The 15732-nt window shown below is 32.1% G+C and overlaps 2 protein-coding genes across 4 annotated transcripts in view; both read left to right on the top strand.

The window, feature by feature from the left end:
* The window catches only part of LOC139489619 (multiple epidermal growth factor-like domains protein 10), a 297206-nt gene that overhangs the window by 188943 nt on the left and 92531 nt on the right, over nt 1-15732 (top strand). The gene's annotated exons all lie outside the window — the stretch shown is intronic.
* On the top strand, nt 6524-14631 carry LOC139489685 (uncharacterized). The gene is made up of 7 exons (XM_071276355.1): nt 6524-6698; nt 7540-7739; nt 9317-9460; nt 11116-11166; nt 11818-11977; nt 13204-13317; nt 13878-14631. Exons 2-7 carry the CDS (start codon nt 7561-7563, stop codon nt 13905-13907), a joined length of 678 nt encoding a protein of 225 aa, XP_071132456.1. The 5' UTR covers nt 6524-6698; nt 7540-7560; the 3' UTR covers nt 13908-14631.

The raw sequence follows: 15732 nt of genomic DNA, 5'->3' as shown, positions 1-15732 counted from the left end.
ACATATTTGACATACATATAAGAAAAGTTTAACTTCTGTACTAGTTATGCACAAACATGTATGTTAGGGTTTTGATGTGTGGCTAAATATAATAAACACCACACTTTCTGGCTACAATTCAAGCGTTTAACCTATAGCTGACAACAGGAATTCTAAGTGAGTACTTATAAAAGGTAGGTATTTGTAGGGAAACTTTGTCCAAGTCACAATGTATAAAAAGTTAACAATCATACATGTATCTCAAAGTACGGCCTTCAACACGAAACCTTAGCTTACAAGGAACAGCAAGTTATAAAATACCCAAAATAACTAGCGTTACATACATATTCGACCAGGAAAAACAATGGCCTAATCATTATAAAAACGAGAACTACAGAACGACGGGCTCCTGGCTAACGACAGGTGCATAAAAAAGGTTTTATGAGGCGCCAACTTTCACCCTTACCTGATACAGTAGTGTATTTTATAACATAAAAAGACAAACTATAAAATATCAAATGAAATAGCTTTAAACGATTAAAATAATATTTTACCAAAAAAACGAGTTAAAATACAGGGAAAGAATAAGTTTGATATTTGACACATTTTAAATACAATAATATAGCCGGTTATTGCATGAATACTGGGGAATATTGTTCCGAGTAGAATTTTATATTGCACGAGCTTGCGAGTAAACATTTTTTTGTAAAACTAATATATATATTTGCAAGGTGATACATTGGTTGCATGCAATGCTTTTGGATGATGTTAGCCAATAACATCGTTTTGATGTACGATTTTGATAATATCCCCTAAAATACTTTAGATTCTCAAATGTGGAATTACCTTTTTCATTCTGTTATCGTAAACGTGAGAAATGGGCTGATTTCAATGATTCAAACCATGCTTAGTTGAAAATGGTAATATATTGACATTCTAACCAATTATTTAAATGAAAAATAAGTATTGATATCAAACTATTTAAGTTAAGCAAACGATTAAAAGTACATGTACATTTAAATAAAAGATTTGAAAACTCACTAGATAAAATTATATACATGTACAAATGTATATAAAAAAAAATAAAACGCATAGATACATTTTCTCATTTCACTAGCTATCCATAATGATTATTGTAGTAGTCTTTTGTTATTTATGCACTATTGTCATTTTTTTCTTATATATATTTGTTTAGGGGCCAGCTGAAGGACGCCTCCGGGTGCGGGAGTTTCTCGCTGCATTGAAGACCCATTAGTGGACTCCGGCTGTTGTTTGCTCTATGGGCGGGTTGTTTTCTCTTTAACGCTTTCACCACTTCCATTCTTATTTTATGTCTTTTAGTCTTGTGCCTTTTTTATAATATTTTTTATTCATTTGATTGTTTCGGAATTAATTGTAGCCTTCATTTCGTCGAACGAGTATACATCATTGTCAAGGGATCACCTGAAGCCCGCCACTGGGTGGTCGATTTTCTCTCTGAGAAAAGTTCAAAATCCTTGTCTATACGTACACGGCACTGCAAGGAACTGCCCCGGACTATATACAGGAACTATTACATCTCCAAACAACAACTAGGGCACTACGATCAGAGGGCAGCCTTAGACTCGAACTGCCACATGAACGTACGGTGAAAGACAATTTAATCGTGCTGCCGCTACCCTATGGAACAATCTACCTGTATAAATTCGTCACTCTAAATCTGTTCAGTGTTTTAAAAAACAATTGAAGACATATTTTTACAGACTTGCGTTTAATAAGCTGTTATCTTAATTCTTATTCCTTTTATTTGAAAATGTGCTGTGATTTTTGTTTTTTTGTTTTCTTCGTACAATTTTTATTCTAGCAAAAGTTTTCATGACCATTTCAATTATTTATTATAATCTTTCTGCTAAATTTTTAATATATTTTCGCTTTCTATGTTTGAATTATTTTTTTTTTTTTTTTTTTTTTTTTTTTTTTTGTACTTATTATTGATTTTAATTCTATTATTTTTCTATCAATATAATTATTTATGTTCATATATCCTTCATATATACGTTTTTAGTTCTTTTAAACATAACATTTTTTATTTCATTTTGTTTTGTGGTTAACTTAATATATTTTTATCATGTATATATATATGTAAAGCGCCTTAGAGTGATTTTATTGTTATATAGGGCGCTATAGAAATTTTTACTATTATTATTATTATTATTTAGAAGACCAATTGAGCTGGTTTCTCCTATTTGGTCGGGTTGTTATTTCTTTGACACATTCCCCGTTTCCATTCTCTATTCCTACTTCCTAAGGGAAACAATTCATCCATTTATTAACCAACTAAGTACATTATTGCCAAAAATGACTAGTTATTAAAAATAACATATTTTCTGTAATGGCCCTGTTTTTCTGTAATGGCCCTGTTTTTTTTCTGTAATGGCCCTGTTTTTTCTGTAATGGCCCTGTTTTTCTGTAATGGCCCTGTTTTTCTGTTTTTCTGTAATGGCCCGGTTTTTCTGTAATGGCCCTGTTTTTTTCTGTAATGGCCTGTTTTTCTGTAATGGCCCTGTATTAATGCCCGGTTTGTCTGTATAAAGCACAGTTAGGGTTTTTAATAAAGTTAATAAAATTAAGTTGTAAAGAGTATAATACTTTTTTGTATTTTATTTAATTTAGCAACCAGCAACCAACATTAAAGAACCATTTATAGGGATCACTGTTCCTCCTGTTTTTCAACACATAACTTTTGTCAACTTAATATCTTGGATATTTGATATATTAACACATACACTTTTGTTCAGTTGGTTAATAAATGTATTAAGAAATGGGTGTTTTTATAATGGCTCTGTTATATGTCCTCGATCAGTAATAATGGCCTCGGATGTCTGTAATGGCCCTCGGCGTTGCCTCGGGCCATTACACGGCCGACACTCGGCTAACCGAGAAATTGGTCGGTTAATCTATATTGAGTATGTGGCTATATCGGCGGTGGGTCTGTTAATCGGGTTGGCTAAAGTCTGTTAATCAGGTGTTATCGAGGAAATCATTGGAAATTCTGCATGTTTCATTGTATAACTTTTTAAATATATGTTTATCATAAAAATTATTCATGTCTAACAAAACAATTCAATGTACTGAATCCAGTGGTGTAATTATTATTTTTCTAGCTTCGATGTACGATCTATAAAATGAAAAGGCGTGTTACTCATCAATAAATTTATACACATTTTACACACACAAAATGTACACAAAAAGACACGTTGGTTGAATTTACTTGCATGCGATATTTTGAACATCGAACAAAGACAGGCATTATGTTTGTCAACCAAATTGATATCATTGTGTGAAAAATCTACACAAAAATCTGTATTTTGGTGACATAAATCAATCTTTATTTAAAACCTGGTCTGTTAATGGGTCGGATGTATAAAACCCGGTCTGTTAATTGGTCTGTTAAGAGTTATGAATGGCAATAAAAGTATAATTTTATTGCTGTATGGGGTGTTATCGGATCAAATGGGTAGGCTCAAGACGAGTGGCTAAAATATACGGAAACAACACATGAACAATGAAACATAATATATACGGAAACACTGACATGAACAATGAATTTAGGCCATGAATATAAAAAACTGATATAAAAAAGTGTAATATTAAAGTATTATAATTATACATCATGTTAAAATGCCATATTTTAATTGCCTAATACGAAGGTGTTAATATACTCTATCACATGGCTGAGTGGTGACAATTTTTTGGAATGTCACCCTCTCGGCTAGACCAATCAAAAATCGGCAGTTTAAACGACAATGAATTGAATCTACGTCAAGTTATTTTATAGACAATGCTTAAAGTTCTAATTTACAATACAACGAAGCGTGGAACGACTCAAACTTATTTCTTTTACAATTGTTGGAAAAACGTATTTCACTTGTTAATATTTTTACTTTAAAACCTATAAATCATTGTGTGATATGCTTATTGTTGATATCAAATGCATTCGTTCACCATCGATGGGTTTTAACTGGTGATGTACATTTCACCATGTTCATTGTGATGTATATTTCTCAGCCAGATATGAGGCCTTTGAAAGGGGTATTTACCCAAAATTTAAATTAAATAAATAACAATAACAAAATAACAACAATTGAAAATAATTTTTTTCTTGATAGCAGAGCTTTTTTCCCGTTTCGTGCCTAATCCTTGTATCGTTTATATGTCAAGTCAATGCACTACTATTGTCTATTTACTTCACTTCTGATGATGTTTTAAATACCCGTTACGCTGTCAAGTACGTGACTACATAGAAAATACTTTATAATAAAACTCATCTGTTAAAGAAAATGATGGTAGGACATTCATTATAATAAATCAAATACCACATAGCTGAGAGGGTGATAGAGCAGATCGGTATCCCTCGAAAAAACATTGTCAACCTTGGCTTCGCCGCGGTTGACAATGTTTTCTCGGGACCCAATCTGCTCTATCACCCTCTCAGCTATGTGTTATTTATATCTTATCACATATTTGTTACGGATACGGATAAATTTTTAAGATTTACCTGTTATGTTTCATTAAATTGTTATAATTGAACTTGTTTTCCCTCTTTTCTGCAACACTTAAATATGTGATAAATAGCTTAAAGATTATAACATGTTTTTCCATATTTGCCCTGGTATCATCCCTCGACCCATATCGGCCCTCGGCTAAAGCCTCGAGGCCGATATGGAAGTCTCGGGATGATACCAGGGCTAATATAGAAAAGGGCATGTTATAATCTATACATATTGATTTTATCCAAGAATGGTCGCATATATCATGTGGATTCTGTTTAGGTTGTCATGAATGACACTAATTTGTATCTAAATTGGTATTAACCAGTATATAAATCAGAGATAAACGTCGTAATGTAACTAAACATCAGTAAGTAAAATATATTGGGATGCTAAAATATATAAAGAATAAAGAAATAATAATGAGTAAGATAAAATAAAATGTAGAGAAAAGTAACAGACAATTTAAAGAATATAGAAATAAACAACACCCCCAATCCGGACCCTCATTGTATACACGAGAATCTGGATGGAAACACAGAATATATAGAATAATAGATAAGGACAGTAGGAAGTGATGCATTGATAAAAAAAGATAGAAAAAAATAATAACTGTTTGAGAATAAAGACATGAAACACCCCTGGGTGTTGAAACAGTAACGGATTGCTATGTACTCATATTGATAATAAATGCTAAAAGTTTACATGCGGACAACTGCAGTTCTCCTCTACACTTATGTAGAAAGGAACTAAACGGAATAAAATGAATTAAAACTTAAGATAACCAAATGTAGCTGCATTCGCTCCTTTCCATTTACTTCTTTAGACTGATTTGTAAACAACAGATGATTCAGTAATAGAAGAAAAGAACCAATCGGATGATGTTGACGATTTAGAGTTTAACGTCCAGTGACAAATATCATGTGCATATGAGAACGACAACACGTTATATGTACCCTGTGTTATATTAGAAAGACACTTTCAGACGGATTTGAGAACGTGCTACTTTGAAAAGACACAAAAATTAAGGCTGAAGAAAACGTTAATAATAGATTCATGCATATTTCAGCAAGCAATCCATATCCATATATTGAAGTGACACACCCCTTAAAAAATGCAAAGGAAGTCAAAATAAAAATGTTCTTACTAGAAGGATACTGTTGCAGCGTATTGTCATTTTTTTTTACTCAAGAGCATCTCATTCTTAACTTTTTCAAAGGGAAAATATAAAGGTAGCACAACTATTGTCGTGGCTAAATAACTCTTAACTGACACAATTTCAATTGTCCAACCCATTAACAGACTTTATCCCCATAATGTTCACTAAAACGTGGTATTACTCACGTTATATTACAATTATGAAATATTTACTAATTTCAATTTATATTTTAGAACCAAAGTACGATTTTTTGTCCTTTAAATGATATCTAAAATTGTTTTTTTCGCCTTTCATTACAAAAATTGCTATGCGTCTAAGCATAAATACTACATACTTGCGCGACGCCTTTTAGTTTTACTGAAACCTGCGCAGACTATGAAATGTTTTTACAGTTGGAAAATGTTCTATGATATATATCATTTTGTCAGACACTTTTCTTTTTTTTATTTGATTCTTATAATGTACCTAAAATCTGTATATTAAAATGATTTTAATATTAAAATTGTGCGTTTTACTCTTAACAGACGTATAACCAACCCCATTAACAGACCAACAGCCGATATAGCCGCATACTCAATATAGATTAACCGACCTATCTCTCGGTTAGCCGAGTGTCGGCCGTGCATTACAGACTTCCTCGACCATTATAACAGACCTTGGACATATAACAAGGCCATTATAAAAACACCCATTCATTAATACTATAGTATTGATCTTTTATTGTAGGATCAATAACAGAGTTGACCACCCGTATTGTGTCAGTGTGATATTAAATATAGTGTGTTCTCTCCCTTTAATTTCACATTACTGTACCATTTAGTTCATTGTATTTCATTTTTAAATACCTTTATTGTAATACACAGTGGCAATATTTACAACATGTATTTGAGCAAATATGTATAAGTGTGTAGAATGAATAGACATTAAAAAGGTTATAAACTATGTACATGGTGTACACATGACACTTCGGACAGTGGTAGTGGTTAATATAGCAGTGTAAGACAGGAGAACAAGTACATAACGAATCACTTGTAAGTATGGATAATCTATATAAATATCTGTTCATCTTGAACATAAAATCTAGGTCGTCACACTTCATACATTCGTGTTATATAAATATAGAAGTGCCATTGACTTCTCAATATTAAATACAAAACATAACAGATGATATATAACCCAAAATCGATACTAGAAAAACGTGTCTACCTGAGGTATTTCGAATGCCAGGCAGTGTTTCAGTCGGAGTAGACATTACAGATACATGTAGATAGAATACCGTTTTCTAGATGCTATATGACAGATTGTAATGTTCATTATCACTACATTGTACATTGTATTTGGTAAAAATATCTGTAATTGTAAAAAAAAAGATGTTGTATGATTAGCAATGGAACAATTTTTTACTCTCCATCAAACACCGGAATCGCACAGAAGTTAACAACTTTATAATATTATGTCTGTGTCTTGTCGTGTTTCAGGGAAAAGTAAAATCTCTTTAGGGATTTTGAGATTTATTTCATTGTTTCACATCAAAATATGTTTCATTAAACTAACATCTGACTAATTTGATTATTTGGTACTGTCTGAGTGCTAATCAATTGTTTAAATGTCCTTCTATTGTCCATGGATACAATACAAATGTTAACTTACGGGTCATCACACACGGATATCCCACATAACTTTATAATGACTATTAAAATGAAAGAGAGTATACCACAATATTAAACTCATATTCATTTCAATTTGGCAATTAAAATAAACATGTAAATGAAAATGTAAATGTAAAAGGAAATGTTAGTTATTTTTTTTAATTCTCGATTTTCCTCTTGTATGCCATCTACATTTTACACATTTTCTTTTAATTTGATATAGGCAAAACAAAAACAATCACTCATGGCAGTCGTTACTCAGCAACCATTTTATACCGTACCGCCTGTCGAAGAAGTACTATACAATAATGGTCCAATCAAAATACGTAAAATGATGGATACACATGAAGACTGCAGCTTTTATGCACATTTGTCAACAGAAGCTTTCACTGACAAAATCGTTCATGCAACAAAGGAATCGAGGTATAAATTCTTTATATATCATGCATGTAAATTTTTGAACTAGACTCTTTGATCTGTTAGTACACACATTTTTTTTTATCATAGCGTGAATCAAGTTCAATCTTTTGAGGAATTTTGCAGTTCACAAATATAGCATCTACGTATACATTATACACTCAAATAGAACATAGTACAAAATTAGGGCACTGTTTAGGGAGATACTATATCGTGAAATCGCGAATGATTTAAGGTAAAAAGTCATCAACAGGGTGGCTTTTTTTTTTATAAGAGTGGGAATGGGAATATATTTTCGTTAGTTTGGACTTACTTATTTCAATCAGTAAATTACAATAAAAAGTCCTTACACTAAGCATCGTTGTGCCTCTAGTTGTACTATGTTTTATGTTATATTTTTTTTTAACACACATAATGTATGTATATTATATAGTCATGGCGCATGTGCGTTGTCTGGCTTTTGTTTAATAAAATGCAGTTATGAATTGATGTAAACGTACTAAACCTAAAAAGGAAAAAGGACCGAATCAAACCAATCCACACATCAAAAGTTATAAAAAAAAATTGTTAAGGAGAGAAGATATTATTTTACACAATGAAAGATGGTAAAAATTCAGAAAATTTCTACCTAAATACTTGATTATTCACGCTTACACCATTTTTACACCATGCATGTGCAATTTGTGGGAGCATGTAAACCGCATTTAAATGAAATAAGTGTTTGTATTGATATCATATGATATATTTCATTTAAGTATTGAATGCTTCTCTTTGTAAATTTATTGGGGTGTAAAAAGCGTTGACCGAAGTACATTTTGTATGAAGCGCGGAAGCGCTTCATTCTAAAAATGTGCGCACGGTCAACGCTTTTACAACCTTATAAAGTTACAAATAGAAGCATTCAATACTTATAATTACATTTTAAAGCTATGATTATGAAAACACGAATTTTATATATTTTTTTATTTAATTCACCTGTGCACTTTATTGTTGGACCACGTGTTATCATTGATGAAAAGTTGTATTGAGCAATGCAACTGCTTACGGAATAACAAGTGGCGTGCAGTTAGCCAATCAGAATAAAGTATTATAATGAAACATACATCTGATGTAATTATTTTAAAATGTTCAAAATATGCCATTTAAGATTACGGTATGCAGTATGGTACAACATCATGATATGCTCATTGCATTCATATCACAAACCAAGCCTGTAGCAAGGAATTTTCAAGGGGGTTCGATATAATCATACTCAACTTTTAACAGTTTTAAACATTCAAACAGAACGTCGTATTCAACAGTACATATTATTTTTTTAGGGGGAAAAGGGGGGTTGTACAAACCCCTCGAACACCCTGACTACGGGTGTGTAAACTGATTATGGAACTTCTAACTCTCAAAAAATCGGTTTTTGAATATTAATTTCAAGTTGACCTCACAATTAGGAAAGGAGTATTATTATTAACAACCCCATAAACCTAAATACAAAGCAGAACAATCAGCTTCGTTTTTATCAAATGTTTTGTATTTTCACATAAAACGCAACGAATTTACAATTTACAATCCAATTATAAATATTTCAGTATTCCAAAGGTTATAGAATTCACTAGAGTGACCAGTAAGGGTCGACCTCAGGAATTATATGATCGAATATTTGTTGCTGAATATGATGGAGTACGTGCTGGCTTATGCAGTATAGCTTATCACGGAGACAAAGAAAAATTCCCGTAAGATATAAGTTATTAAACTCCATTTAGTTTAGCAATACATGTACGACAGATGTTAAAAGTAAATATAAAAAAAAGATGTGGTATGATTGCCAATGAGACAACTCTCCACAAGAGACCAAAATGACACAAACATTAACAACTATAGTCTATAGGTCATCGTACGGCCCTCAACAATGAACAAAGCCAATATAGCATTGTCATAAAAGGCCCCGAAATGACAATGTAAAACAATTCAAACGAGAAATCTAACGGCCTTTTTTATTTTAAAAAATGAACGAAAAACAAATATGTAGCACACAAACAAACGACAACCACTGAATTACGGGCTCCTGACTTGAAACAGGCACATTCATACATAATGTGGCGGGGTTAAACATGTCAGCGGGATCCCAACCCTCCCCCTAACCTGGGATGCACTTTCACCACGAACAGATTGGTTCAACCTAACCCCGTTTCTGTTTGGGTAATTGTATTGTTTGCTTAACTGTGTAAAGTTTGATCGTGTTTCAACTTTTTGTTGTTGTTCTTTTTTTATTGTTTAGACCTTGTCTGTCATCGACATATTATTTTTATAGTCTCGTAATATATACTCTATCTGCTTCCTTTTTTCGTTCAGAGATAGTTTTTTTTATAATTTTTATTCGATCAAAGCGACAAAATTATGTCAAACTATGTAAAAAGGAAGTGTTCATGCACGAACTTCCTTGAATTAAAATGACCAAACTATTTTACAATCAACTGCATGTTTAACAATGGTGGATGGGACCTTAAGGCATAGAATTTGATTTGTCAAAGTGTGGGAAAAAACAATATGGAATTTTGGTATTAGCACAAAATTTAACAGTTCATGGTGTTAAATATATAAAAACATTGCATCAGGGGTGGTGGACAAGATCCCCTATTTCTAATTATTTTAAGATTATTTATTTAATATTTTAACTAATTGTATGTTCTTGGATTTGTTCTTATTTATACGGACCGTTTCGGTGAATACATGGTAGCGTGTTTCCCTCAAGTAATGTCAGTCGTTGGTTATCACTGGCAGATCCAGAAATGTTCATAAGTGGGGGCCCACTGACTGCCTAAGAGGCGGGCCGCTTCAGTCACGCTTCAGTGATTCCCTATATAAGCAACCAAATTTGTTCCCAAAAAGGAGGGGCACGACCTCCCCCCCCCCCCCCCCCCCCCCCCCCACTAAATCCGCCTCTGGTTATAACCCCGGCCAAGTCACTTCAACGACTTTTAAATTGGTATTTAAACATTGGTATTTAATAAACAGATGATAAACAAATATATAATACCAAAAGATAAATCTTGATTCTCCATTTTCACTTAAAAATTAATTCATTTCGTTTTATAATGTCCTTCGATGCAAAATTGCCTGTGGTACAGTTCCAAATTCTAATTCGCTTCGGTATATCTACCGAGAATGTCGAACAGCGAGCCTAGAACCCCGGCCAGTTTAACGACCGTTCCACTTCCCGACAAACTTTAACTGACCAATGGCAATGCATTTACATATATCCATTTACATATGTCCGTTAGACTAGTTCAAATCGCGTTACCTTTTTCAAAATAAAGAATTTATTATCTTTATTATTAATATTCTCATTACACGTTTCTTACTGCCTTTAGTTAATTATATTTTACAGTGAAAGGTCAAGTGATGTAGTTCCAGATTTTGATTGCTGTGATTTATGTGGGTAAGTACAAGACCAAGCACAAGTATGACGGTCAGAATTGGGTTAAAAACTTTACAGAATAAAGTAAAATAGACAAAACATCTGTATGTATATGCATGTAAACAATGGGAAATGCAATGAATGCATGGTAGACTGAGAAACATGAAACACCACTTATATTGTCTGACCTAATATACTCAACTTTAGAAATGCTTTAAAATGTTAATGTGTGGCTCTGTATTTTGCATTACAATACAACTATTTTTGGAGAAGACTACATTATTATTCTTTTTATACAAGTTGCGGTATCTGCATTGCGCGTCCTCATGGGATAACTATAATACTTATTAGGAGTTATATAAATCGTACATGTACGTTCTAAACGGAAATGTGTACAACGTATATAGTCGTATACATGTACATACAATCCCTTCGTCGTAAACATACGATCGTACAATTTTATCAAATGAATAATATTTAGATATAAGAAGATGTGATATAAGTGCCAATTAGACAACTCTCCATCCAAGTCCCAATTTGTTAAAGTAAACCCTTATAGGTCAAAGTATGGTCTTCAACACGGAGCCTTGGCTCGCACCGAACAGCAAGCTACATGTATAAAGGGTCTAATATTAATTTTTTTATTAAGTGTACTTGATTAACATTTTTTAGGTTGTTATGCTTAGATAGCGCAACAACAGAGAAAAATGTTCCAGTCGGATATTGCTATATTGAATGTATATGTGTTGATGAAAAGTTTAGAGGGAAAGGAATCGGGAAAGTTCTTATGGACGTTGTTGAAACAGATGCAAAAAGAAATCATAATTGTAAAGTAAGTGTTGATGTGACTTAACATAGTCATTCTGCTTTATTATAATTTCTATATTTGACTATCAAATGATTGACAAACATGACATAAATAGTAAAAACTTTAATGCAAGGGCAAACATTCATACAGTATGCTGCGTTCACACGTAATTCGAATTCGTTTCGCATTAACTAACTTTATCTGAATTATCTGCCCTTACATTTGAGTTAATTCTCCTTATGTGGCAAAGTTGGAAAAAATTGAATCAAACAAAAGTATTCTATTTTTTTGTAAAATACAACCATAAATATGATAAAACACGCAAATAAACTAGTTCGTAATAATATTCCGTTTAGAACGCATTTCTAATGCAGATTAGATAACGCGAATTAGCCAATTCGAATTTGATTAAAATTTAAAATGTAAATTGGATAATGAGAATTAGCCAATTCGAATTCGATTCGAATTAAAAATGAAGAGTGTGTGAACGTGATTAGCGAATTCGATTCGCATTCGATTGGAATTCAATTCGAATTAAACGTACTTGTGAACGAGGCGTAGATATTCATACCTTGTGTATATTTGAAGAATATATTAGGCAAAAATAATATGATTCAAATTGTTATGTAGGAGCAGTTATTCTCTTTTAGTTGTATCTGTTTTCACATCTCCAAAATGATTGCTTATAATGATGAAATAACTGTTTCCGGCAAATGAATGGTCGAAATTTAGCCATTTGTTTTTTTTGTTTTTTTTTCTTCTTAATTTTCTATTGTGAAGTCTTTGAAAAATGGAGACCACGTCTGATGACGTTACAAATAAATAACACAACTTTCTGCAAAAATTTAAAAAATCATTAGAGAAATAGCTTCACCATCATAAATCGTGTATTACGATACATTTCTCAAATCTCATCAGATAAATTTTAATTATTTAAAATGGTCAGCAAGCCTCGCGCTTTAGTTGTTTAGATCTAACGGTCTCGAGTAAAAAAATATCGTCACACATTAGTTGCAGTGTTTTTGAGTCTATACTACTATAAGGGGTCGTCTTACGATTTTGGTTTAATATATATTTGACTTATTTTAGGTCTTATTTTGCTGATCACTTTTTCTTCTTAAATGCGGCTCAGACTCAGACAAGAAAATCGTAAAACCCTTTTTATAGTTAAGTGGTTGCTTCCTAAATTAAGAGAAATAGTGATTCTATCGCATTGTTCAATGCTTATACTTTTGTTTAATCAATTTCAGACTATGTATCTATGGGTTGTTTCAACAAATCGAGCGCTGAATTTATACTCTCGTCAAGGATATGTTGTTACAGAAAATAAAACTTGCTGTTTGAAATGCATGTTAGGTGTAAAGGTATGTACATTTATTAGAGGGTCCTAATGTTAGTTTTTTTTTTACGAATAACGGTTAAAATTCTTGTCAAAGGATTTTAAAGATATTTTGTATGTGCATGACGATAAAATCTTTTAGACGATCTTTACGAATCACGTTATTTTTTTCCCAAAAATAACGGTAACGATAATTATTTGTGATGGATCACGTTAAAATTTTAACCAATTTAAAACTAATGGTGACTGAAAATGACTGTTTGACGACTGAGGGTAAAGTGCGAACACTATACCCTCATATAATTTGATTAAAATTATAAAAAAAAAATGGTATTTAAAATAAGGTAGAAAACTAGTAAAAAAAAATTTGATCACGATACTAAGTCGGAAATGGATATAAACATACTGACTATCAAACAGAAAATGATACAACAAACTTTTATAAAGTTATCTTATCTTCATGCCTTTTCTAAACTAACATTACTTTAAAATTATTCAAGCTTACATTAAATGATAATTAATAACCAAATTCTTAACTTTTTAAGATACGGATGAAATTAATGTATTTACTTAATCTATTTTCAGAAGGCGTCACGAATGGATAAGCCACTGTGATACCAAGAAGCCAAACATAATTCTGTAAACATTTTTGTGACAATCATTACGAATTTAGCTTACCTGATCACTGAGTCTGGATTAGAAATTATCTTTTAGGCAGTTAGTAGATCTGAAACATTATAATTCTAACCTAGTGATCTTTAATTTCATAAGTACCATACATTAACATGCAATGATATACATCTACTGTAACACTTTAACTTTAGGCTTAGCAGCCACTGTTTAGAATAGAAACTGGAAAATATGAACGAAAACCAAATACAATCTCGTACACAATATTTTAAGATATTAATTAAAAGTTTTAACCAGTCGTCATAATGTAGGGGTATAATTATTGACCGGTCTATATGCTAAATTCTTGAGTTTTGTTGTGGATTTGACATTGCCGCCAAAATGTAACAGAACAAAGGAAATCATTCAGAACAAAGAAACTCGAGCAAGGCTACAGCGATGATCTGGAAGTATATGGATCATTCCAAAAAACGATTGGGATATTTTATTAATACTGTACAGTCTTTAGTCCAAGACACAAGTTAAAGTGAACACATAGAGTTATCCCTCTTTGTACTGGCTCTCTCCTTTAATGCATATACCTAACAAGTTATTAACAAGTATGCATGTTTGTTTGTGTAGGTATTGCATTAACTTTGTAATTTAGTGTATAATTGATTAATATGCTCTCTGTGGATCCTTTTATAAGGAAAAAAGCCATTTGATTTGATTTGATTTCATATATTATAATACATGTGCATACAGTAGTGCCTATTTGAAAATACTGACAGTGAGGACATTTGTTTATGTTGTACACACTTTTGATGATAGGATATGATTTGATAGCATCTATTGTCATTATACATGTACCAATCATCTGCTTATATCCAATATACATACATGTAGTACATTCAAATAAATGCATTCAAATAATAATATGTTGTGGGGATGTATAAGTACCCGTCCACGTCCATTCTGTGATGTTATTTTTGTCCACATTTTGTCTATGGATGTCTAATTGTATCCATCTGATGAGTTAAGCCTTTTCCTACTGATTTTATAGTTTGTTCTCACAGTGGAGATCACTTCTAACCTCTCATTAGAAGCTGAACTGTCAGAATAATCTGTTATAGAACTGTTCTAACCTGTCCTAGCTACAACTGTCAGAATCAATTCTAGGTAGTACTGACTAAATCAGTTCTAGGGTAGAACTGTCTAAAACTATCAGGATCATTTTTAGGGTAGAACTGTCCAAATCAGTTCTAACCGTAGAACTGTCAGCAGAACTGACTAAATCAGTCCGGACTGTAGAACAGTTCTAAATGACGTCACTGCAGTAAGGGCACTTCAGAATTTAGAAGAAAAAATCAGTTCCAATTACTTTACTATACAATAGCAAATTTTCTATATTTTTTACTGATCAAACGTTACATGTACAAATATCGAAGTGGATAGAAAGGTAATCCAACTCATCGGAGAAACAGTTTTATAAGATTGCATATCAACATCATTGTTTACGTTTCTTCGTTCCCCATTTTGAACAGTCTCTTCCTAAAAATAACTGCATTTACATTTTTTAATTCATGGAATTTTAATTGTAATTTGCTTTGTTTGTCTTGGATTTACATTCGTGATTTAAGAATCTGTTTTGACAAATGTTCAAACGAAAATTGAACAGTGGATGAATTATGGGATATTAATGAAAAAAAAGGTTGTATAACGTTAAAGTCATAAGAAACGAGTGACCTGTGAAAAATAATGTTCAATTCATGAACCAATGCATACATTTTGTACAAACATCATAAGCTAAGTCTTCTGTGCACGAATTTAT

This window comes from Mytilus edulis, chromosome 1 (genome assembly GCF_963676685.1).
Source record: "Mytilus edulis chromosome 1, xbMytEdul2.2, whole genome shotgun sequence".
NCBI lineage: Eukaryota > Metazoa > Mollusca > Bivalvia > Mytilida > Mytilidae > Mytilus > Mytilus edulis.
This window is presented reverse-complemented; position numbering and strand designations above follow the sequence as displayed.

Coding starts and splice junctions, on each gene's coding strand:
- LOC139489685 (XM_071276355.1), top strand. CDS start 7,561: ATGGCAGTCGTTACTCAGCAACCATTTTATACCGTACCGCCTGTCGAA. Junction 7,740..9,316: donor CATGCAACAAAGGAATCGAG/GTATAAATTCTT, acceptor TAAATATTTCAG/TATTCCAAAGGTTATAGAAT. Junction 11,167..11,817: donor GATTGCTGTGATTTATGTGG/GTAAGTACAAGA, acceptor AACATTTTTTAG/GTTGTTATGCTTAGATAGCG.